Below are 18,520 nucleotides of genomic sequence, written 5' to 3' on the forward strand. Positions count from 1 at the left end.
ATGTTTTTAGGTGCTTCAAATTAAATAATATGGAAACATTTATTTAGGGTGTTTTGCTTTGAAAACTTCTTCAGCAAAACAGCAAGGCAACTAATCATTCCTGTGAATCTGTGTAATGAATTATGCTTTGAATATGTTATTGATTGGTGGAACAAACAGACCATGACCCAGATTTTCAGCGTCGTATATTGAGATGTGGCTGGTGTACTCCGAGTCTGACAATTCTCTATTGATTGTGTAAATTAACTGGGACAATGATCCGTGACTATAGCATTACAGCTTTGCGGTTAAATATGCCATCAACCTTTTTATGCCCTATGCATAGTGTGAAATGGTCACCAAATTAATTTTGTCAGATATTGTCTGCATTCTAACTAGAAAACAATTTTCATTGTCTGTAACGTGAATCTTTATGGTAAATATATTATAAATACCTTGATTTCAATGCCACTTAGCATTGCTAAGGTCATTAAACATGAAATTTATTTATATATTCTATATTATGTATTAGCTGCTCACTAGGTACTGTTGGGTCCTAGAGATAAAATGATGACCAAGACAATGCAACTCTCTTTAAATTGTTAATAATCTAGTGAGTATTAGAGTCAAGAAAACAGGTCATAATAACAGTGACATAAATACTATTTGTGAGATTTGCAAAGGGTGTTACAGGAGCACATAACAGGGAAACCCAACCCAGTCTAGGATGATCAAGGCGAGAAATCGAGGAAGGCTTCGTGGTGGTTGATTCTTCATTTGGAGACTGGAGGAAGAATAGTGCAGGCAGAGGAATTAGCACGTGGAAAAGCCCAGAGACCAGAGAAAGAAAGCATACTTTGGGTCAAATGTTTGGGCTCTTACTTTGGTATGAAGAGCCTTTACTACCCTGGGATTGTATTTCTTTGGAATTCCCAGCTCAGGTCATCCTGAGGATGGCCATGAATGTCAACCATCTGAACATCTTAGAGTTGATCATCAGCCCAAAGCCCAGGACCCCATCCAAAACCAAGTAAATCAGAATTTCTGGGGGCTGGTAGAAGGTATTTGGATTTTTAAAAAAATCTCTCAAGAAGATGTGAATATTCAGCCAGGTTGAAAATCACTAATTTCCATTATAAATCCTGGGAAGTGTGTTGATTTAGCAAATGTGTAGGCAAGTGACAAAGGCAGAAATGCTGTGCAAGGACATTACCGAAATGAGCTGGCTATAAAGAAATGACCTTAGGGATCATATCCCCCTTATGCATTTAAGTGCAAAACAGTAATAAATGTGACTCATATTCTAGAACTGGCTCTTGACATATTCAGATAGGTAGTACTTCACATGTTTTTCAAGTCAATTATTCATTTATTCCAAACACTTAGCTAGATTAATCTAGCCAAATGTCATATCCTATATAATAAAATCCTAATATGCAAATCAACCAAATAGTGGAATGACTGGTTGCTATGATGCGCATTAACCACCAGGGGGCAGACGCTCAATGCAGGAGCTGCCCCCTGGTGGTCAGTGTGCTCCCACAAGGCTCACGGCTGGTGAGTGCAGCAGAGGTGGCGGGAGCCCCTCCTTCCTCCACAGCAGCGCTAAGGACCCCTCGAGGGATGTCTGCCTGCTGCGTTAGGCCCGCTCCTCCTGGGGAGCAGGCCTAAGCCTGCAGTCAGACATCCCCCAAGAGCTCCCAGACTGCTAGAGGGCACAGACCAGGCTGAAGGAACCCCCCAAGAGCATAAATTTCATGCACCGGACCTCCAGTATGTATATATGACATTCAAAAACGTCCAGTTTAGTAAAGAGACAATTTCTAAATAGTCACAATCCTGTAAATCATGTGACAGAACTATACAAAGCTGGGTATAAGTTGCCTAGCTGGGGAATGGTATCAGGCAATATCAGAGAATAGCTAAAGTTTGAAGGATGAATAAGAGATAGCAATTCACTGAAACAGAAAGATCTTTAGTGTGCTTGGAGCAAAAGATATGAGGTGTCACATCCAAAATGGGGCTGAAAAACTGGGTTAGCTACCGAAGGTGAAGAGACCTCTTACTCCTTGGTGCCAACTAGTCACAACTCCCTCTGACTTTCTCTATGTAGCTGGAAAGCTTCTTTTTCACCAGTCTCCATATGGTTGACCAGCTAAAGCACAGCTATAGCGCTGAAGGTGTGTGGCACTAGATAGCCAGCCTGTAAGCTGGCCTCTAATGATCCCTGACTTCTAGTAGTCACATCCTGATGACATTCTCTCCATGGAGTGTGAGCTGGACCAATAGATTCTTCTAAAAAATAGAATAATGTAGTCCTAGCCCATTTTGCTCAGTGGTTAGAGCATCAGCCCTCAGACTGAAGGCTCATGGGTTCAATTCAGGTCAAGGGAATATATGTACCTTGGCTGTAGGATCAATCCCCAGTCCTGGCTGGGGCACTTGTGGGAGGCAACCAATCGATGTATCTCTCTCACATAAATGTTTCTCTCTCTGTCTCTCTCACTCCCTCCCTCCCACTCTCTCTAAAAAAATAAAATAAAAAATAGAATACTGTAAAAAAATAAAATACTGTAGAAGTGTCCAATAGACACATGCAAAGATATTCAACATCACTAATCATCAAAGAAATGGAAATTAAAACCACAATGAGATACCATCTCATACCTGTTAGAAAGGTTATCACCAATAAATCACCAAACAAGTGTTGGTGAGGATGTGGAGAAAAGGGAACCCTTGTGCACTATTGGTGGGAATGCAGATTGGGACAACCACTATGGAAAACGGTGTGGAGTTTCCTTAAAAAACTGCCTTATGACCCAGCAATTCCACTTCTGGGTATATATCCAAAGAAACCCAAAAAACTAGTTTGAAAGAATATATGCCTCCCATGTTCATTGTAGCATTACTTATAATAGCCAAGATATGGAAGCAACCCAAGTTCCTATCAATAGATGAGTGGCTAAAAATGTGATACATATATACAATGGAATATTACTCAGCTATAAAAAAAGAATTAAATCTTACCATTTGGGACAGCATGGATGGACCTAGAGGGTATTATGCTAAGTGAAATAAGCCAGACATAGATAAGTAACACATGACATCACTTTTATGTGATAAATTGCAAAATAAATGAACAAACAAAATCGAAATAGACTTATAGACACAGAGAACAGACTGATGGATTCCAGAAGGGAGGGGAATTTGGGGTATGGTAAAAAGGCGAAAGGATTAAGAAGTAGTAATTGGTAGTTACAAAATAGGCATGAGGATGTAAGTCAAAGCATAGGGAATATAGTCAACAATCCTATGTAATAAAAGAGTGATATGCAAATTGACCGTCACTGCAACACACAAGATGGCCACCCCCATGTGGACACAATATGGCCACCACAAGATGGCCGGCAGGGGAGGGCAGTTGTGGGTGATCAGGCCAGCAGGGGAGGGCAGTTGGGAGGGACCAAGCTTGCAAGGGAGGGCAGTTGGGGGGGACCAGGCCTGCAGGGGACAGCAGTTGGGGGCAACCAGGCTTGCAGAGGAGGGCAGTTGTGGGGGACCAGGCCTGCAGGGGAGGGCAGTTGGGGGTGACCAGGCCGGCAGGGGAACGCAGTTAGGGGCAACCAGGCTGACAGGGGAGTGGTTAGGGGGTGATCAGGCTGGCAGGCAGAAGCGGTTAGGGGCAATCAGGCAGGCAGGCAGGTGAGCGGTTGGGAGCCAGCAGTCCTGGATTGTGAGAGGGATCCCAGATTGGAGAGGGTACAGGCTGGGCTGAGGGACACCCCTCCCCCCATGCACGAATTTCGTGCACTGGGTCTCTAGTATTATAATAACTATCTGTGGTGCCAGGTGGGCACTTGAATTATCTGAGTGAACACTTTATAACCTATATGAACATCTGTCTACTATGCTGCACACCTGAAACTAATACAAAATAATGTTGAAAGCAAACTGTAATTGAAAAATAAAATAATGAAACAAAGAAAAAAAAGAAAAGTAAATAAAAAAGAAAATACAGTAGAAGTGTCATTTCTAATATTGGGTTATAAGAGAGACACGGTTTCATTCTTGAATGAAACTCTCTCTCTTTCTGCCTCCCTCCCTCCCTCTCCAACTCCCTAACCAATCCTTCACATGAGACTGCATTCATGCTTGACAATTTGGCTGCAACTTAATGAGAAACCTTGAACCAGAGGCACTTAATCACCATTCACTTAGTGTTTCTGTATATTCCACATCCCCTATGAAGACTGGCTCCAGAGAGCTATCGACTGCCCCTTGAGAAATAAGGTTTATTTCAGGCCTGAAATATGTAAAAATAAAGATGAAGAACTAAAGGATTTAAAATCTGTACTGATGCTATCAGTTTAAGAGGCAAGGTGGTGAAGATTACAGTTGCTGACAGTATTAAGACCATGGTCTTATGGCACTCGTCCATCTGAGCTCCATCTTCCGGTCTCTTCCCATCACACACACCACCAGAGTGTAATTTCAAAGTATGTCATGTTCAAAGCTGAACCAGTACTCAGGATGGCATCTTGGAGCCTAACTAGACCTGCTGGTAGTCCATTGGTCTACCCTCTTTTCATTTCTATTTTATCACAGTCCTGAAGTGTCAGATGATTTGGACTTGGTGTGTTTATGCAGCCTTTCTAGCCTACCTTTTATTTTATTTTAATATGATGTAATTTTTTTCTTCAAATGTCCCCGAGAAAATGTTTTGCATGGTGAACTAAAAACTCGCCCTGTCTTATTCTGGCATAGAAACCAATTTGAAGGACTGACTCTACAGTGAAGACTATTAGCTAAGTAAAATCATGTCAGCCTTTGACGCGTTGCTTTATTTGTTTAATTAAATATTTGAGAAGGCATGGTTAAACTATAATACTACAATATTTTAGAATCCTTCTAAATAGACAGTTTATTATGTGTTTAGAACCTAACCCATTTCTTCTCCACTTTGTAACACAGGAGAAGAAAACCTCCTGGCAATTTTACGACGAAGATGGTGGAAGTATATGATGCTGGGACTCATAGACCTGGAGGCAAATTACCTGGTGGTCAAGGCCTACCAGTACACGACTCTGACCAGTATCCAGGTACTGACGGCTCTTCTTTCCTTCCAAACAACAATTTCCAGATGTTGTTTGTTTTCAGTTCAGTCACTTAGGAATCTGAATACTACTCTATAAGTTTTGCAACAGGAGGGAAATTGGTTGTATGAAAGTTAACTTAAACTTTATTTCTATGTCTTATTAATTTTTCTTAATTCAAGTCTAATTGGACTTCTTTTTCCTCTTCATTCTTAATACACCATGGTAATCACTAATAATGTAGAAAAATAATTTGTAGCTATGAATACTGCCAACTAATTTTATGTCAGGAGGAAAAGTATTCATAAGCATAAAATAAATCTATTTCAATCACAACTCACAATATTGCAGAATATGTTCATGGACTCTTATTAAGTAATCAAAATGCTTAGTAATTTTTGTTTTAACTTTTTTTGATGTGAAGATTTTGCAACCTGAAAGGACAGAATTTTCCCCGAAGGGACAAGATTTAAATTCTTAAAATGTGTTATCCATGAAGATAGGTACTGTATTCGTTTTTCCTCTCTCTTTTTCTTTTATGCATGTATGTACACACACACATGCATATACACAATTGCAAGATTAGCTTAGATCTCAGAAAGCATCATATATATATATATATATATATATATATATATATATATAAAATAATAAGCTTAGCTATTTTTGTTTCACCGTTATTTCTCTTTTAATGGCAACATTTTGAATTTGTAGGCATTCTAAAGTTCCAGGATGAAACAAAACATTGTTCACATATTAGATTTTACTTAGATTTGATACCTCAACAGTATTTCTGCCATCCTAATAATTTGCTTAGAAACAACAATAACAAAAATGGAGAAACAAACCAGCAAACAAACCACCTGAATTAATTTAGATTATATAGATCGAATAGGAAGCTATCCAAACACGAGTCGGATGGGGCTGCATGCCCAATGGGAGACAGAAAGAATGCTTACCTACAACCATTGAAGAAAAGCCCAGAGCTCTATTCTGATTAGACCACAGTGATGACAGGGGATTGCTACTGTGAGCTAATTGGCATAAGTCTGAACTTAATAAAGGATGAGGTTTCTCAGATTGCTTTAGACCAGTGGTCAGCAAACTGCGGCTCGCGAACCACATGCAGCTCACGAGCCACATGCAGCTCACGAACTGTGGTTTGTCGCTCTGTTGACTAATGAGTTTGCCGACCACTGCGATAGGGGCTTAATCACAAGGAACAACAACAGCCTGTAATTATTGGAATCGAGAGTCTAGGGACAAATACTTCTCAATGGGAGTACTGCTGACATTCTGGACGGGATAATTTTTTATGATGTGGGTCCCTTTTCTATTTTATTGACCATTTAACATTCCTAGCCCCTGGCCACTACATGCCAGTAGCTTCCATTTTAGACTTTGTACCAACCAGAAGTGTGCCCGTGATTTCCAAATGCCCTCTAGCAGAGAGGTACCATCTCTGGTTGGGCATCACAGACTCAACAATCAGCATTCACTCCTGAGTCAGGGTTGGATCAATCCCACCCAGTCACATATCTGTCACCCGCTGAGAGAGAGGGGCTGTGGATGGGTGCTGGGAGAACAACCACAATGCTGCCACACACAGCTTAGCACCCACCTCATTTTGATGAACCCCACGATGGCACCTTTTTTTCCAGCTGCTGCCACAACCTGTCCTACCTAAGAATGATGTTCGACTATTCCCATCTACTCCACCAAACTGAGTGCTTTCACAGCAGGGATGATGTCTTGTCCTCCTGGGCATCTCTAGTATCTAGTAGAAAAACCAGCACAGACTAGGTATTCAATAAATGTTTAAAAGAAGTAGATTAAATTACATTGATTTCCCATATTTTGAGGCACATGCCCAGGTGTGGTTCAATCCCCAGTAGTGGGTATACACATAACTTCTACATGCACTGAGAAACCAAAAAATCCATGTGACTGTTTTATTGTGATGTTGGCTTTATTGCAGTGGCCAGGAGCCGAAGCCCCAGTGTCCCTGAGGTGTGCCTGTGTGGGTTTGTGTAATGACTGCCACAGTCAGGATACAGCCCTGTCCCAACAAAGGAACTCCCTGTGGTGCCCTACGAAGTCACACCAGATTCACCACTCTCATCCCTCTCACCTGCCCAACTACTGATCTGTTCTCCGTCTACATGATTTTGTAAACCGGGGAATAATATATAAAATAGAATCATACAATATTTAACCTTTGGAGATTGGATTTTTCACCAAGCATAATGCCCTCAAGTCCATCCAAATTGTTGCAAGTATCAATAGTTTGTTCCTCTTTACTACTGAGTAGTATTGCTTCATGCTGTCAATACACCAAGTTTGTTGAACCATCACCTGTTTAATCATCTGGGTTGTTTCCAGCTTTGGGCTTTTACAAATAAAGCTGCTATGAACATTTATGTGCAGGTTTTTGTGTTAACGTAAGATTCCATTTCTCTGGGATAAATGTTCAAAAGTGCAACTTCTGGATTATATAGAAAGCTGCTATTTGGTTTTAGAAACTGTCAAACAACTTTCTAGAGTTGCTATACCACTTTACATTCTCACCAGCAATGTATGAGGGATCTGTTGCTCTTCATCCTCACCAGCATTTGGTGGTGTTTTTATTTTAGCCATCCTAAAAAGGTGTGTAGCGATATTTCATTGTGTTTTTTAAAAATATATATTATTGATTTCAGAGAGGAGGGGAGAGGTAGAGAGAGAGAGAGAGAAACATCAATGATGAGAGAGAATCATTGATCGGCTGCCTCCCGTATGCCCCCCACTGGGGATGAGCCCACAACCTGGGCATGTGCCGTGACAGGGAATCGAACCCGGGCCTTCTGGTTGATAAGTCAGTGCTCAACCAATGAGCCACCCCAGCCAGGCTCATGTGGCTTTAATTTGCATTCCCCTAATAGCTAATAATGTTGAACATCATTTGGAAAAAAAATATATTTTAACTTTGCCATTATAGTCAAAAGCTAAAGTTAACAATGGCAGAAGAGATAACATTTATTCAGGGAAAAGATAATAAAGAGAGACATTGAAGTGAAGAAACCCAGCTGTTTTTTTATTAGAAAGTAAAAAGAGAGGTGGTAACACCATGATGTTGAATTTATAAGGATTTTATTTTAAAGACACATTTGTGGGTTTCTATCTCTTAACTTGTACAGAATAAATAGATTGTGCCTATAATTTTGAGACAGATTAGCAATGACATTTGGTTAAATTCTAAAAGCTATACTATTTTTATAACTGTGCTATAGAAACCATTTCAGAAGAAATATCAGCTTTATGACTTCTTGCCAAAGATTATTCATCTTTTTCCAGCCATGTAGTATGAAAATGCAAATAGATGAAACTAGTGAAGTAAGAAGAAACCAGTTCTCTTCAAACATGATAGTTTGGTCATTAAAAGGAACTCACATTGGAAACGATTTCCAGTACTCTTGCTAAAAACCATACTGAGGGGTCTGTACTGCTAACACTTCTCCTTCTCACAGAGGATATTTCAGAGTCTTCCCATCCTTCAGGCAGTTTCCATCAGGGACAAAGGAGAAGAAAGAAATCCCTCTAATCCTAATTATTTCCCTTTGGCTACACTGCTCTGACCTTGGCATCTTAGCCAAATGAAAGCCAGCCTCCCCAACGTGCAGTGAGATATCCAACCCTGAGACTAATTCCACGTGACATACATGTGCAAAGCACATGCATAACATTCACATACTACACCATACGCATGCAACAGCTTGTCTCGTTGCTTTATGTAACTCTCAGGTCTTCCTGGGTCCACGCTGAATTTCAGGTAGGATTAGGGTTAAGTTGTACCAGGTACAGAGAAAAGCTGGGTACCTTCTTATGTGTCTCTCAAGTCTCAGCCATGTGAGTAGATTTGACATACAGATTTCTTTACCGATTGAAAAATGCCAGTGGCTAAGTGCTGGGGACCCAACTACCGATCAGACCTGGACCCTGTTGTGGAATGATAGACAGCTACATGCACAATTAGAGTACAATATAGTAGTGTGATTTAAAACAAAAGTAATATTCAGCTCAGTGAAGACACAGCAGAGAGGTACCCCTACCCTCAGGATTCATGTAACTGTGGTCCCAGGGCCAAGAAGTTACGACACAGGAGAGAAAGTCACCAAGCAGACATTCTCTGTAGCCAGCTTGAATTTCCACCTCAGTGGATGAGCCCAGAGAGGAAGCATACCTGTATCCAGTAGAACCAGGTCCCATGGGCATGAGCTTACAATTACGAGCTCAGCTTTTAAGACCATGTTTTCTTCTTTATCCTTGCTATTTTTACCAGTTCCTGGTGCAGGACTGTGGCAGTTTAATGATTATTCAACAGATATTTTAAAGTCCATTTAAAGGCAAAGCTTTCAAAAGCAAAGTTCTGACCCCTAAAGGGAACATGATATTTTGAATTGTTCAGATTCCTTAGAGTTGGACTTCCTATTCTCATGATTGTGATAATAACTTAAATATGAGTTTAAGTTATTATCACAAATATAATAACTTAAACATCAGTTCAAATATAAGTATTTGATTGGATGCTGCACAGTTTTCTGCAGCCTTTTGTCCTGATATAGGGTATAGACCCTTGCCCATCCTCAGAAGAATACACTAAAACGATCTTCAATGTCTCCTTAGTTCCATTACTATGCCCATCCCTTTACGTGTGTTCTATAGAACTCCATTCCACAGGAAGCTCCAATTTCTAGCTCCACTGACTCTGGGCCGATGGCCTGGTTCCCAGACACCATCAGGTACAGCCACTGGAAAGCAAGCAAAGTATCTCTCTCTCCTCCTCCCTCTACCCTCTGGAATAGCCATGCTTGCAAAACAGGAAAACATGCATTTAATTCTGTCTTGACAGTATTTATTTCTTCATATTCATTTTCCTTGGTACTGTTACTTTCCACTTCATCCAATAGTTGTTTATTTTACATATTTCCTCTCCCCTTCAAGTGTATAAGGTCCTTGAAGGTGGGACCTGTGTACAAGAAGCACTGAATAAATTCCAGTAAATGCAGAAACAATTCATCTTTGTTTCTTTCACATCTTGTACCTATAGATGCCAAAAATGTATGAAATATTTGAATAAATCAGTCAATGAATGAAAAAATGACTTTTTAATGGCCAGTTATTGAGCAAAGCAACACAAGTGACCTTTAGTAGTTTCATTCTCAGTAAGTGCATTTATTCAGGCAGACCCAGATATGGAACGCTAAACACCTTTAAATATTCTACTACGCTTTGGGGACGTAAAGGTGATGAAAAACGGTCCCAGCTCTCGAGAAGCTCATGTTATAGGAATAGCCGGGGTGCAGATTCATTTGTTCTATACTTAGATATTCAAAGCAACCAACTCCTTTATATCCTATAATTGATCTAATATCCATAGTGAACCTTCCTCCCCTCAAACATCCTCAAGCTGGCTTAACAGCAGTGGAAGGCAAAAGGGCGATGACGTGTAAAACTGCATTTCTTCCCGTTTAAAATCTGTCTTTGGAAAGTTCAGTTGCTTTGGGGCAAATGCTTAGCCTCTCAGAATTCTCCCTTCCCTACTCATTTCTGAGATGGCATGTGGGTCTCTAGGCTGACCTTCGGCTGCTGTTCACTGTGGGCAGTTGGCAGACTTGCTGGGTGTGGAGCTACTGTTTGTTCTGTGCCTGGTACTCTGCTGGCCTCTGCCGCTCTCTCTGCCCCAGCAATGGTCTCCTTCTCCGTGCTAACTGCCACCCCCTCCCTCCCCCCAAAACCCATCTCCCCGATTTCTGTTGATGCTGTGGACCAGGGGTCCTCAAACTTTTTAAACAGGGGGCCAGTTCACTGTCCCTCAGACCGTTGGAGGGCCGGACTATAGTTTAAAAAAAAAACAACTATGAACAAATTCCTATGCGCACTGCGGGCCCGGGATGAGTCAGCTACTAAACAGGACGGGCAGCGGCACCTGGCGGGCCGGATAAATGTCCTCGGCGGGCCGCATGTGGCCTGCGGGCCGTAGTTTGAGGACGCCTGCGTTTGGACCTCCACGTGTCCAGCTGTAAATGCATTTGGTCTCCAGCCTTGGTAGCTCCTGCCACGTGGAAACCCCCATCCTGCCCCGGGTAAGCCACCCCGCACCCCTTTGCAAGCACTCAGACTCTGGACATCTTCCAGCTAAACGGAAGCTCTGAGGAGGGAATACAGAGCTCTGCTGACCACATGTCACCACTGGTGGTGCTCTGATGTGGCCCCTTCAGGGACAAGCCCTTTCCCCACTTCTCTCGCATGCATTCCTTGTCTCACATCCTCCCTCCGTAACACTAGGTCTCCTGGCTCAGCCCTAAGGGAGGAAGGGGCAACCTTCCACATTCTGGAAGAAACTCCGATGTAGTTAACAATATCATGTCTTGATATGTTGGAGGGAGAAATACAGAATTTAAAGAATTTCTTCTCTTTCTATGCACCTGACTCTCTAGACCAGGGGTGGGCAAACTTTTTGACTCGAGGGCCACAATGGGTTCTTAAACTGGACTGGGGGACCAGAACAAAAGCATGGATGGAGTGTTTGTGTGAACTAATATAAATTCAAAGTAAACATCATTACATAAAAGGGTACGGTCTTTTTTTTTATTTTAATAGTTTTATTCATTTCAAACATTTTAACAAGAAGAATGTAAACACTAATTATTATAATTTGAAACTTCAAAAAATGGAGGAATCATAGCACAATAACATACCTTATATTGAAGATGGCAAAGGCAAAATAAAATTGCCTAACAAAGGAAAGGTACAAAAGCCTTTCAAATTAAACTTAAATATAATAAAATAATTTAAAACTAAACAAATAGAAAAGAACAAAATGTGGTAAACAGTAAATTAAACATTTTCTTTAGTGCAACTTCCAATGATGCCCGGGACGTAGATGTAGATGGCAATGTAGACTGGGTTGAAAGGTTTTTGGTCTTTAAAACATCAACTTCAGTGGAACAGTGTTGTTGGTCTCCTTTTTAGCTAATGCTCTGATACTGTGCTCTCCAGGGGCGTGTCTCCCTACATCACCACGATAACGTGTCTACGCATTCCCAGGGTGATGTCGGGGACGCGTCCGCGGGGCATTACAAGGAGCCTCTGGAAGATTGAGAGGTTGTTCCTTGTACTGAATGGGGGATATAAATCCGCCCACTCAGAAGAAGGAGCTGCGGCCGTGTTTCCCGACGTTGCCATGTTAACACTGCTGCTGGTGAAGGAGCGGAGGGGAGAGCAAGAGAACCCTCCACTCTTTCGGCTCCGCGTGCCGGATGGAACAGCCGAACGGGCCGGATCCGGCCCGCGGGCCGTAGTTTGCCCACGGCTGCTCTAGACCCTACCTTGGTAAAGAAGTCAGGAAAGTCAGCTTTCTGTTTGAAAGCTGATCAGTGACCTCTCCTTTTTTAAGGGACCTTCTCTCTTTTTTCTCAAGGCTCAGATTTACAGGTTGAAGGCTGGATGAGGCATAATTTAAAGGGGAAAATTAAATTTTCAAAAAGTTTTATTATTCTATTTTGCTGGAAGAGGGTTCTGTAAACAAATTATAATACAGTGGGAAAGGTTGTAAAATGAAGCCATACACAAAATATCATGAATTACAGAGGAGGAGTGACTGACTCCAGCCATAGGGAGGACTCTCAGGAGACATTCAGTGGGTGTATAAGCCCAGGTTTTACTGACAACATGAATTGCCACTTGGTCCCCTGCTACCTGCTGATTATTAGCTCCAATGGCTTTGTAGACAGGTTATAAATAAGATGCCCTTAAATGTCTGTGTTCTCTCTCTCTCTCTCTCTCTCTCTCTCTCTCTCTCTCTCTCTCCCCCCCCTCCCCCTCCCTCCCTCCCAGTTTTCCACCTATCAGTACGAATTTAAAAACCTGCCTCCTCATGTGGTCACAAGTAGGCAAACAACATTGCATACAATGGCCCATGTTTTTCCACCGGCTTTCAATGCCAGGCAGGTCCTTAGGGAAGGAAACTGGCTGTGAACTGCAGGAAGAAATACGTGTGTGCTGAATACTGTCCACTTGGACCTAGATGCAAAGAGATTCCTTCAGTCCAGTATCTCCTGCACCTGTAGCAATGCTGAGCATCCAGTAGGCATTTAATAAGTACCTGCTGACTGAGTAACTAAGTGACAAGTACAAGGTGATGAACATTTGATTTTGCTCTTTTTCAGTTGAGTTAGACCTAGAAATAGACCCCAGAAGCACAAGATGTTTTCCTTCAGCTTTTGAAATTGTTCCTCCCCGCTGTTTTAATGCTGGGAGGAATCAAAACAATGCAAAATTGATGTAGAATTAATATTTTATCAGAAAATATTCATTTCCTTCAACATGGGCTTTGAAATTTGTACTTTCTTTAATGTTATTGTTAATGTTCTCATGTGCATGAATTCCATAAATAAGAAAAATACAAGTTAGTGCCGAAACTGGTTAGGCTCAGTGGATAGAGCGTCAGCCTGCGGACTGAAGGGTCCCAGGTTCGATTCCAGTCAAGGGCATGTATCTTGGTTGCGGGCACATCCCCAGTGGGGGTGTGCAGGAGGCAGCTGATTGATGTTTCTCTCTCATTGATGTTTCTAACTCTCCATCCCTCTCCCTTCCTCTCTGTAAAAAAATCAATAAAATATTAAAAAAAAATACAAGTTAGTGTTGCATGGCGGACTCGAGGAAACCACTTCTCCAAAAACAAGATAGTGACAGTATTGGAGACCCATCACTAAAAACTAACAATTCCAATTCTCATACGTTTTCTTATACCCTTCACCTCCTATAATATAAAAACTGATTATTTCTTCAGTACCCTCAGAGCCTGCATCCCTCCAGGAGTGCTCGCAATGTGAGAGGCAGCCCACGAGCCTGCTAGCTGGAGCCTCGGGCTGGCCTGGCCCTAGACCCCCGCACCTGGACCTCGGCTGCTTAAGCTCACTGTGTAAGCAAGTGGCAGACCTGGGATCAAATCCCGGTCCTGACCACTACCACGTGACCTCCCAATCAGTTACCTATTATCTTCAGTGCTCCGATTTCTCATCTGTAACAAAGAACCTAGCACTGTGCCTGTTATAGGGCAGAAACTAGGGCATGCACATTCCTTGCTTTCTACTTTTGGAATCCAGTTGGCTGATCATTAAGAGTTTGTTTTAAACCTGATTAAAACTCCAATGGGCCTGGCTGTTTTTTCTCAGTGGTGGAGCGTCGGCCTATGAACCAGGAGGCTGATGGTTCAATTCCTGGTCAGGGCACATGCCCAGGTTGCCGTCTCCTCCCTAATGGGAGGTGTGCAGGGGGCAGCCATCAGTGATTCTCTCTCAGCATTGATGTTTCTATCTCTCTCTCCCTCTCCCTCTCCCTCTCCCTCTCCCTAATCAATAAAAAGAGGGAGAGAGAGAGAGGGAGAGGGAGAGGGAGAGGGAGAGGGAGAGGGAGAGGGAGAGGGAGAGGGAGAGGGAGAGGGAGAGGGAGAGGGAAATCAATAAAAAATCAAATAAAAATACATTTTAAGAAAAATAAAAAACTCCAATGATGCTCACCAGAAGGAACCTGTGCTCTGACAGCTCTGCTTTCACCCAGCGTGGATTTCACTGCATCGGAGCTGAAGAACGTGTGCCCCCTAATGATTGGTGTCTTCCCATGGTCACCTAGATTTCTAGGTGCCCGTCCCAGGTTTTCAGCACATGGCAGTGTCCTTCCTTCCTTCCTTCCTTCCTTCCTTCCTTCCTTCCTTTCTTCCTTCTCCCCCCCTTCTTCCTTCCTTCCCTCCCTCCCTCCCTCCCTCCCTCCTTCCTTCCTTCCTTCCTTCCTTCCTTCCTTCCTTCCTTCCTTCCTTCCTTTCTTCCTTCCTTCCCCCCCTTCTTCCTTCCTTCCCTCCCTCCCTCCCTCCCTCCCTCCCTCCCTCCCTCCTTTCTTCCTTCCTTCCTTCCTTCCTTTCTTCCTTCCCCCCCCTTCTTCCTTCCTTCCTTCCCTCCCTCCCTTCCTCCCTCCCTCCCTCCCTCCCTCCCTCCCTCCCTCCTTCCTTCCTTCCTTCCTTCCTTCCTTCCTTCCTTCCTTCCTTCCTTCCCCCCCTTCTTCCTTCCTTCCTTCCCTCCTTCCCTCCCTCCCCCCTCCCTCCCTCCCTCCCTCCCTCCCTCCCTTCCTTCCTTCCTTCCTTCCTTCCTTCCTTCCTTCCTTCCTTCCTTCCTTCTTCCGTCTTTGAGAGTCGAAGCCTAAAACATAAAGAGAATATACTTGAGCATGTAAAAAGTTCTGATGAACTGGCACATGGGAACATATTAACACATCATTAATATTTTAAGAGTAAAGCCTAAACATTAAGTCCTAAGGTATGGGTTTTGGCGGGGAGGGGTGGGGGGAGTAGAGGTGTTAGGAATGAAATAGCCCTGGAAGGGAAAAAAAATCTGAAGGGATGGAGGGGGTGAGAAAAATTGGTTCCAGATCAGAGACACCACTCCCTGAATTGTACCCTGGGTTGGAGTTTCAAAAATGCCTCTGGGATGGTCTCCAGGCCCCTGAATGAACATGGTGCTCGATGTGAATGTGCATTTCCCAAATTATATCACTCTCCTCAGCTGGACTGCCAGCCAAAAGAGGACTTTTATTGTGTCTGTGTAACTGAAGTTTGTCTTTTTTAAGATCCTTCCCTGTTAACAATTCAGTCTTACTCACCGGAGATGAATTTATAATTTAGATCACTTTTGGAAACACGGGAGAATTGCCAATTAGAAGCAGAGGAGGGGGGACTAGGGAAATGTTCTTTTCCCTGGAATCACCTACCAGTTGCCTCAGGTTCAGCCTCTGACAGCTGGGCCCTGTGAGGGGAGCCTTCTCCCTGTGAATAGCCTGAGGGGAGCGTTAATGAGGCGCTGAAGGCTGGCAGGAGTCTCTTTTGGGCACAGAGAATTAGAAAGAGGGATGAGGTCACCTCCCCATTATGCTCTACTGTAATGGGAACAGTTGGGTGGTGGCTTTTTGTTTTGTTTTAATTTTTTTACAAACCATCCACTCTGCTTGAGAAAGACTGATCTGACTCTCGTGGATCTTTTATACCCTCATGTATTTTTTATACTCTATATATTTTGAAAGTAGCATATGTGCAAGAGAGGAAATTTGGATAGCACGGAGAATTGGTGCAATGGGGTGGAGAAGATTCAGTTCAACGATAACCATTGTTAATATTTTATTCTCAGAGATTCTGATTTCTCCTCTCAGATTTTTATGCCTAATAGTATGATACTGAGATTCTTAATCAAGAAATAAACACATATGTCACCCAAACCGAGTATGGTCTGGGAGGAGTGTAGCGGGACCTCTTATTCTCCCCACAGTATCACCCAGGCCAGGAAAGACTTATATTCCCTTCCAAATGCTGGGAGACACTTCCTCTTTGTCTGGTAACTTCTTGCTCCTCCCCTAAGGCAAAATAGCTAATTTGATATCCAATAGGGAAAAATGTGCCGAAACCGGTTTGGCTCAGTGGATAGAGCGTCGGCCTGTGGACTGAAGGGTCCCGGGTTCGATTCTGGTCAAGGGCACGTACCTTGGTTGCGGGCACATCCCCAGTGGGAGGTGTGCAAGAGGCAGCTGATCGATGTTTCTAACTCTCTATCCCTCTCCCTTCCTCTCTTAAAATATCAATAAAGTATATTTTTAAAAAATGCTATGTAAATTTAAGAGGTAATGAACACTTTTCTTTCCAAAATATTCTTGAAGTTCTTTGAGAATTGTCAGAGCATAAGACGATTGTGAAACAATATTCATCTGTTTGTTTTTTTAGTACTGATGTCTTATACTTTTTCTTTTGGTTATAGAAATGTATGCAAAGAAAGATAAATACAGTATACAGGTTAATGACAGAATCGGAAGCTTTCTTGGTTCTTTTTCTTTTTTAACAGGCATCTAGTATAATGCTTCTCTTTTTTATTACTCTAACTACCGCTTAGCTAAGGAGTTAAGTTACCAGAAAACCATTGGAAAATTATTTTGTCAGTATGTTTTATGCTATATGACCACAGGGGAAAGGCTGGAGCCAAAAATTACTGAAAAATAATAGCCTGTTTAATAACAGCAGCTACCAAATGGTTTCCTTCCTGTAGTTACAGGTACCGTAGTGAGACCTCCACCTGTAGTAATCCTGTAGTAATGGACCTTCATTAAATATTGTTCAGAAAAGACCCAGGACAGCACTGGCGCTGGTGTCAGCCATTTGAGTGACCTTGAGCACATCACTTCTCTTGAGACTTCTGAGTTCCCAACTTTCAATAAAGGGGTCACAAACTGGGCAGTATCTCCCCAAAACTTGGGAGATACCATCCCCAAGGGGCACTTGTTAATGTGTAGAAGCATCTTTTTCCTTTTTTTTTCTTTTTTAGTGGTCAGGGCCCAACTGTACTCTGCAGAGAATATGGGGCAGACCTGCAAGGTGAAGAATTATTTCAGCCCAAATGCCAGTAGCAAGCACCCTGGATTACCTCCAATGTCCCTTCTGACCATCAGTGATACCAAGTGGCTGTGCATTCATTCATTCACTCGGCCACTCATTACTGACCACCTGCTGTGTACTGGGCACCACGCTTCCCTCACTGCAGTGTCTCAGAAACCCTGGCTCCGATTTGTAGTCTCCTTTTCCCTTCTTTCTTCCTGAAAATCCTCCCAACAAATAAGACCTGCCATTTACAAAGAAGCGGGTTTTTTTTAGCTCAACTCATTAAGGGAATAGATCCCAGGACTCATCATATGCTTTGGGATTTCGAATGACACCGAGACCCCAAAAGGCTCACTTCAGTCCTCCCTGAAGATTGGATGATGGCCTCGTTCGCCTTCAGTAATCCAGGAATGGAGGCCTGGATCGAGGGCTTCCAGCCAGATAATGAAATCCCAGTCGTAAATATTTCAACCGTTGATGCAATCATATCTAATTTTTAAAGCAAAACACCACCTGTTTTATGCCCAGTGAACAGTTTTCACTGGCAAACTGAAATTTCCTAATGTATTTTAATGGCATTTGAGGCCAGTTATAAAACCTGCCTTAGAGTATTTTACCACATCAAGTAAGGTCATTCATTTGCTAATTAACTATGCATTGAGCAACCCTGTGTAGTACAATCCCACCAGCCACCCCCTCTCTACATTGCCCCTCCGGGAGAGCTGTCCCCTCCCAGCTCAGCCCCCAGCCATCACACTGTTAAATCACTATTCTCAGGGCCCTCATCACCTTATCTCACAGCAGCCCCAGGGGCAGCTTACATTCTGATTGCTTGTTTCATTTTGCCAAGGAGACCAATGCACAGAGAAGCTTGAAGGATCTGTCCAGGTCACAAAAAGCTTCAGGGTGGAGGGGATTCTGAGTGCTGCTTACAGGGCCAAAAGCCACTCTGACAGTCAGGGATGCTCTGCAAATACAGTAGCCCCCCCTTATTCCTGGG

General features: G+C 42.8%; 1 protein-coding gene across 1 annotated transcript in view; it reads left to right on the top strand.

Moving 5' to 3' along the window:
• Positions 1-18,520, top strand: part of SLC35F1 (solute carrier family 35 member F1) — a 290,981-nt gene that overhangs the window by 235,072 nt on the left and 37,389 nt on the right. The window contains exon 3 of the mRNA XM_080664512.1: positions 4,951-5,078. Coding sequence (XP_080520638.1) covers positions 4,951-5,078 — 128 coding nt within the window. The remainder of the gene's footprint in view (positions 1-4,950; positions 5,079-18,520) is intronic.

This window comes from Plecotus auritus (assembly GCF_963455305.1).
Source record: "Plecotus auritus genome assembly, chromosome: 4".
Lineage (NCBI taxonomy): Eukaryota > Metazoa > Chordata > Mammalia > Chiroptera > Vespertilionidae > Plecotus > Plecotus auritus.